Source organism: Anas platyrhynchos, chromosome 18 (genome assembly GCF_047663525.1).
Source record: "Anas platyrhynchos isolate ZD024472 breed Pekin duck chromosome 18, IASCAAS_PekinDuck_T2T, whole genome shotgun sequence".
Classification (NCBI taxonomy): domain Eukaryota; kingdom Metazoa; phylum Chordata; class Aves; order Anseriformes; family Anatidae; genus Anas; species Anas platyrhynchos.
In genome coordinates this window covers 8,087,178-8,094,138 of record NC_092604.1, presented here as the reverse complement: position 1 = coordinate 8,094,138, position 6,961 = coordinate 8,087,178, and the positions used below count along the sequence as shown (strand labels likewise).

General features: G+C 68.2%; 1 protein-coding gene across 2 annotated transcripts; it reads right to left on the bottom strand.

Moving 5' to 3' along the window:
• Window positions 1-1,597: 1,597 nt before the first annotated feature.
• Window positions 1,598-6,667, bottom strand: AK1 (adenylate kinase 1). 2 transcript variants are annotated; one of them, XM_038165110.2, is made up of 7 exons: window positions 6,574-6,667; window positions 4,741-4,780; window positions 3,366-3,401; window positions 2,690-2,853; window positions 2,469-2,585; window positions 1,959-2,150; window positions 1,598-1,835 (listed from the first exon to the last, which is right to left on the bottom strand). In XM_038165110.2, the coding sequence occupies exons 2-7, from the start codon at window positions 4,748-4,750 to the stop codon at window positions 1,770-1,772; spliced, it is 585 nt and encodes a 194-aa protein (XP_038021038.1). In that variant the 5' UTR covers window positions 4,751-4,780; window positions 6,574-6,667; the 3' UTR covers window positions 1,598-1,769. The 2 variants fall into 2 exon arrangements, with proteins under 2 accessions (XP_038021038.1, XP_071881404.1); XM_072025303.1 differs by lacking the exons at window positions 4,741-4,780; window positions 6,574-6,667 and adding an exon at window positions 3,562-3,670.
• Window positions 6,668-6,961: the final 294 nt, after the last annotated feature.

Genomic DNA, 6,961 nt, shown 5'->3' with positions numbered 1-6,961 from the left:
ACAGCGCACTGCCACCTCCTGGGGACCGCGGGGACGGGGACAGGGCCCGGAGCTGGCAGCCCTGCGCCCCTGTCCCCAGCAGGGCCCTCAGTGGTGGCCCCCAGGGCAGGGTGACAGAGCCGGGGGTGGCTGTGCGGGGTGGCCGCAGCCCCTGGCACCATCCCCCTGCAGCTTATGGGGAGTTCAGAGGCTCCCCAGCCAGGGCAAAGCCACCAAAAATCACCCAAAGTGACCAGCGGGGAGGCAGGGCCCCCCCCCAGCCCCACCGCCCCGCTCACCACATGGGGAAACTGAGGCAGGGCTGACCCCACACCCCCATAGGGACAGGACAGCAAGGGCAGGTGGCTCCCCCAGCTCCTCCAGCGTGGCTTTGGGACTACTCGGCATCCCAAATCTCCTGTCCCCTTGCCCCCAGCAGCCCGAGGGGGGGGCTCAGCGGTGCTGGCAGTGCCCCAGTGCTGGCCGGATGGCTGCATCCTTCCCGCCCTGCCGCCCGCAGCGCCCCGGCCCCGCCGTGCTCGTGGCTGCTTCACCCCTGGGCACCCGGCTGACGTCCGAGCCTGGCGAGCTCAGGAGTTCTGTCGGGTTTGTTTTGTTTGCTTTCTTTTTTTTTCTTTTTTTTTTTTTTTTTCTTGGGGGATTTTTGTCCCCCCCCCTCCCCTCGCCTTCCCCGCTCGCTTCCTTCCTCCGCACCGTCCCGGCGGCCTCGCCTGCCCCCGAGCCGCTGCCCACCCCAAGGCCCCGCGGCTGAGTTGTGATTTATGATTTATGATTTATGATTTATGGCAGCCCCAAAGCTCACGGCCACGGCTCTGCTGCCTCCTTCCTGCGCCACGGCCGGGAAAAACACGGCACTGCCACGGGGCTGGGCAAAGTGACACCGAGCACGGCCTGGGGGCAGCTTTGGGGAGCCCCCCTGTCCCCGTTCCATGTCCCCGTTCCATGTCCCTGTGCCAGCATCCCAAATATTCAGGGCTGGGGGGCTGCAATTGAGCCCCCCCGAGGACCCCCACCCTCTCCCTACCCCGGTGGCCAGGCTCAGGGGGGTGTCCCCAGCGTGTCCTTTGGTCAGGGTGCACCCAGGGCATCGCGGTGGCACCGATATCCCCGGTGCCACCCCAACACCTTTGGCCACAGCTGCCCGCAGCCCCCACGTACCCCAAAACACACCGGGGGGCAGGAGCAGCGAGGAGACACCGAGGCTGGCACGTGCACGGGGTGAAAGTGATGGAAACCCCATCCCCAGGGCTGTGGGGCAGGACGTGGGCCAGACGCTGCCCCCTTCCCCAGGGGCTCGGCGGGCAGGACGGGGTCAAGGTGAGCGGGACTGGCCCCGGCACGGGGTCACGGGCCCCCTGCAGCCCGGCGGCAGCCGGGAAGCCGAGGCGAGCGGCCGGGATGCTCCCTCCCTTCCTCCGAGCATCCCACGTGCGGGATAAACACCCGCTTCCTGCCCTAATCAGCTCCAGAGGCAGGCGGGGGGCTCGGGGGGGGGGGCTCGGAGAGGGGAAAAAAAAAAAAAAACAACCAACAAACCAAAAATCTCTGGAAAGAAAAACTCATTTCCTCCGACAGAAGAAAAAGATAAAGTCTGGGCTCATTAAAGCGAACTTTACTGGGGAGAGACGGGAAAGAGCCAAACACAATGTCCTTGAAATTTCCTTCGCGCGGCTCTGTCCACGAAAACAGGATGAGGGCTCTTCCGCTGTCTCTGCCGGCGCGCGCGGAGGGGGGGGCGCGGGGCGGGGGGCGCGAGGCGGCCGGCACGGCTACAGGCTGTCGAGGTAGGAGCAGACCTGCTGGAAAACCTCGTCCACGCTGCCCTCGGCGTTGAGCTGCAGGGAGGGGTTAGGGGGGCGCCGGCTCCTCCAAGCCCCTTTTGGGGAACCCTACCCCCATATCAGCCCCCTACCCCCAATGCGTTGATCCCTCCCCCCCCCGCCGTGGGTCCTGCTCACCTGGCGGACGATGCCCCTGCTCTTGTAGAAGGTGATGACGGGCTCCGTGGCCTTGTAGTAGGTCTCCAGGCGCTTCTTGATGGTCTCCTCGTTGTCGTCCACCCGCCCGCTGGTCTCGCCCCGCTTCAGCAGGCGCTTCACCATCGTCTCCTTCCCCGCGTCCACGTAGAGCAGCAGCGTGGGGGCGGCGATCTGCGGGGACGGGGGGGCTGGCACCGCGCGGGCTTGGCACAAGGGTGTCCCCATGCCACCCTGTGCCACCCTGTGCCACCCTGTGCCACCCCGTGCCACCCTGTGCCACCCCGTGCCACCCTCAACCCGGGTCTGGGCGCCCCAGGGACACCAAACCCTTGCTCTGCGCCACCACAGCCACCCCCCGTCATCCCTGAGGACGCCTTGGAGCGATGTGTCCCCCCCCCGATGGCAGCTCAGCCCCCCATCGGGATGGGATCTGCTCCCACCAGCTCCACGCAGCCCTCGGGGGCACCCCGCGGCCTCACCAGCCCTCACCTTCTTCTCGAACTCCTCGCCCTGCTTCACCTCTCGGGGGTAGCCGTCGATGAGGAAACCCTTGGACACGTCGGCTTTGGCCACCATGGCGTCCCGCAGCATGTCCAGCACCGTGTCCTGGGGACGGGGCACGGACACCTCGTGGGGCCGCGCGCCCACCCCGTCCCCATGGCCACACGGGGAGGGGGGACAACCACCACGGCGGGCACACGCGGACTCACCAGGGGCACCAGCTCGCCCTTCTCCATGATGGCCTGCAGCTTCTTGCCCCGCTCCGAGCCCGAGCTGACCTCAGCCCGGAGCAGGTCCCCGGTGGAGAGGTGGGTGTACCCGTACTTCTGCACGATCTTCTCGCATTGCGTCCCCTTCCCCGAGCCGGGGCCACCTGCAAGCGGTGGCAGTGCCCCAGCGCACAGCAGGGAGCTGGGGGGCAGGCGGGGGAAGGGGCACGGAAGCCACCAGAGTCCCCAGAGCCTGGGGAGAAAGGGGACGGGGTCCCCGAGCCCAGCACCAGGTGGATGGAGAGAGCTGCTCCTGGTGGGGGCTGGGGGGTGGCGGTGCTTGGGGTGGCACGGGCTGCTGGTGTGGGTAATTGGTACCCGGGCATCGCCACCCTGATGGCACCCACGACACCAGGACCCCATCAGCACCTCTGCATTTCCACCCCGATGGCACCCAGGACATCACGACCCCATCAGCACCCAGGTGTCACCACCCCAATGGTACCCAGGACACCAGGACCCCGTCCCCACCCGTGGTATCCCCCCCAGGAGCATCCCATAGTGCCCCATCAGGTGCTGCCACCCTGCTGGTGGTCCCCAGCACCCCCCCGGTGGCCTCGAGGACCCCCTGCCCCACCTCGACCCTGCCAGCCGCAGGACCCGGCCGCCCACTTACCCACCACAAAGATGATCTTGTGGTGCTTGAGCTTTTCTGGGGGGGGGAAATAAAAGAAAAATAATCAACCTCAAAGCCAAAAGGGCACCGTCGAACGAGCTGTCCCCAGCAGCAGGGCTGAGCCCCCCCAGCGGGGGACCAACCCCTGCCCACCCCGGGGTGCGAAGCGGCCACGCGTGCCCCTTGTCCCCGTCACCTGAGGGGTCTGGGACGTCGGAGCTGGCCGGGTTGGTGCACAGGGACCCCATTGAGCTCAGCCCCAGGGCTCAGCCTTGGGCCTGGAACCCCCCCGGCGCCCCGGAGACGCTCGTTGTCCTCGGTGTCTGGGTGGGGACCCGCGGGGCTCCCCGGGGGGGCCACATCCATCCCCGTGGCCGGATCCGGGTCCTGCCCTTGGCACGGGTGCCTCGAGTGCTTGGTGTGACCCCCAGCAGCCCCTAAACCCCCCCCCCCAGGGACCGATTGTCCCCAAAAGCGGTGCCTGGGGCAGGCAGCTGGGGAGCAGGGGCCGGGTGCCAGCACCTCACAGAGCCCCCCCAGCCTGCGGGACATGGGGGGGTCCCTCAGGGTGCCCCCCACCTGCAGGATCCGGCTCCGAGGGGAGCTAAAAATACCGGTGAGCCCGGCACAGCCCCCCCCCCCAGCCCGGCCGTCTGAAATTTCAGCCCCTCCAGCACCCGGGGAAGGAGCCAAGAGGGTGGGGAAGGGGGGGGCAGGAGATGGGGGGCGCATGGGGGGGCGAAGGGATTGGGGTTGGGAAGAGGCCCCAAGGGGATCTGGGTGGACACAAGGGGGAGGCAGAGGGGATGGGGACGGGTGGAGGAGGCAGGGGATGGACGCAAGGGGGGGACAGAGGGGATGGAAGCGAAGTGGGGCAGGGAATCGGATACCGGGGGACGGGGGAAGGGGGGAAAGGGGACACGGGGGGGGCACGGGGGGGCACGGGGGGGGCACGGGGAGCGGGTGCGAGGGGGGCAGAGGGGGCGGATACGAGGGCACAGGGGACAGATGCAAAAGGGGAGGTGCGTAAAGGGGACCCGGGGGATGGACACGGGGTGGGGACACTGGGGGTGGGCGCAAAGGGGTTGGGTAAAAGAGGGACGGGGGGGACAGGGGTGGCACAAGGGGGCACTGGGGATGGGAACAAGGGGATGGGGACAAGGGGATGGGGACAAGGGGATGGCACAAGTGGGACGCAGAGGATGGGAACGAGGGGTTGGGAACAAGGGGATGGGAACAAGGGGGACACGGGATGGCAGAAAGGGGACACAGGATGGCACAAGGGGGACGCAGGGGACAGGGGGACAGCTGCCAAGGGGCCAGAAGCAGAGGGGACGAGGAGCTGGCCGCAGGGACAGCCGAGCAGAGCACTCACCTGTCGACATGCTGCCGGCGGGGCAGAGGAGAAAATCGGGCTGTGGGGACGGAGAGAGGAGAGGAGAGGGGGGCAGTGAGCGGCTCGGCGGGGACGGGGGGGTCCCCAGGGCCGGGGCTGTGGGGGTGTTGCTGGGACAACAGCTCTCCCTTCCCTCCCCTATGGGACGCAGCAGGTCTCCAGCCGAGCGCTGGGGGACTCGTGGTGGCGAGGCGGAAGCCGCCCTGCCCCTTAGTTTGGCCCTAAAACCTAAAATATATCCGACAGGCACGGCGCTGCCTGGATTTTGTGGCTTTAGGAGCTGGGGAGCTCGGCTCCCGCGGCCATCGCCTACCTGGCTGCCGGCGGTGACACGGGGTGACACGGGGTGACGTGGGGTGTCACGGGGTGCTATGGGGTGGCATTACCTGCGCCTCCCTGCCCTGACCACATCCCCGTGCCCGCGGTGACACACGGCCCTGGGACGCCGGTGACGCCAGCGGCGCCTCCACTGCTCCGGCTCACCATGTGCCGGAGGGGAGGCTTTAGGGGATGGTTTTGGGGGGCCAGCCCGCTCTCACAGCCCAGAGGTGGGGGATTGCTGTAGGATTGCTGTAGGATTGCTGCACCCCCAGGTCCCCGCTGTGGGTTTGGGCTCCCTGCCCGCACCCCGCCGCCCCGCGTCACCCCGCGCTCCCCAAACCGGCCAGACCGGGGCCAGGGGCCCTGCGCCGCTGCCCCGCTCGTGTTACAGCCCCGAAAGGGCAGGGGCTAAGAATGGACGGGCTGAAACCTGCACCGGGACACGGCCCCCCCACCCCCCCACCCCGTGCCATGGGGCCGAACCCCGCCATGTCCCCACGGGGTGGCCGGGAGGGTGCGGGACCCCATGGGGGACATGGGTATGGGGGCATTGGGGTGCCCGGGAGAAGCTGTGGTGTGGTGTGATCCCATTAGGAGCTCAGACAGCCCCCAGACCCCATCCCACTCCCCCTTTTTCCCCCCCACCTCAACTCAGCACCCAGCACCCCTGCGGTAACCCAGCCCCCCCAGCAGCACCCCATGCAATGCCCCTTGGTGGCCTGGCCAAAGAGCAGCAGCGAGACCCCCAAACCCCCCTGTGGGATGTCCCCCCCCAGCACCCCATAAAATGCCCCCCCAGCACCCTGTGCAATAGTGTTCCCCCCTGCCATGCCCCCCCAGCACCCCAAGCAACGTCCCAACGCCTGTGCAATGCCCCCAGCACCCCATACAGCACCCCACAAACACCCCATACAACGCCCCCCCCAAGCACCCCATGCAATAGTGCAGCACCTGCCATAGCCCCCCAGCACCCCATGCAGTGCCCCCAAAAGCACCCCACAAAGCTCCCCCCCAAGCACCCCATAAAACACCCCCCCCAGCACCTTGTGCAGTGTACCCCCACCAAGCACCCCGTGCAATAGTGCAGCACCCCCTGCCATGCCCCCCCAGCACCCCATATAACCCCCCCAGCACCCCATATAACCCCCCCAGCACCCCATACACCCCCCCCAGCCCCTCTATCTCCCCCCTTGGTGCTCCCAGCACTGCCCCGCTCCCACCCCCCAAGCACTACCCCCACAACCCCACTCCCCCCATCCCCATCCCACCCCCCTTAAATCCCTTACAGTGCGGGGGGGCTCACCCCAAACCCCCCCCCCAGGAGCCCCCCGCGCAGCGCTTGCCCGAACGCCCTCCCCAAGGTCACCGTGGGGAGGGGGAGCCGAGGGGGGGGGCACCCAGGGGTGGGTGAGGGCCGGGGTGCCGAGGGGCTGCAGGGCTCGGGGGGGGGGTTTAGGATGCTGGGGGGGGGCTGGGGGGGCTGGCACTGACCTGTGGGGCCGGGAGCTGTGGGGCGGGCAGCTGCCTGCTCGGGTACCGCTAGCTGGATATAATGCAGCGAGGAGCATGCCGGGAGCGGGCAGCGAGGGGGGGGCACACACAGGCTGGGGGGGGGGGGGAGAACCACTGCTGCCTGCCCGCAGCCCCCCCCCCAGCACCGTGCAGGGGGTTGCGGGGGGCTCCATAGGGTCCCAAGGGGCTGGGGGTCCTGCGCAATGCTGGGTATCCTGGGGGGGGACCCCCCCGCTCCCCCCCAAAATAAATAAATAATTTATTTTTTTTTTGCCCCCCCAGGATCAGCCCCAAAACGTTGGGGGGGGCTCCCGAAGGGTCCCGTTCTCACCCCCCCCCTCAAATTTCCCACCCCAAAAGCAGCGCC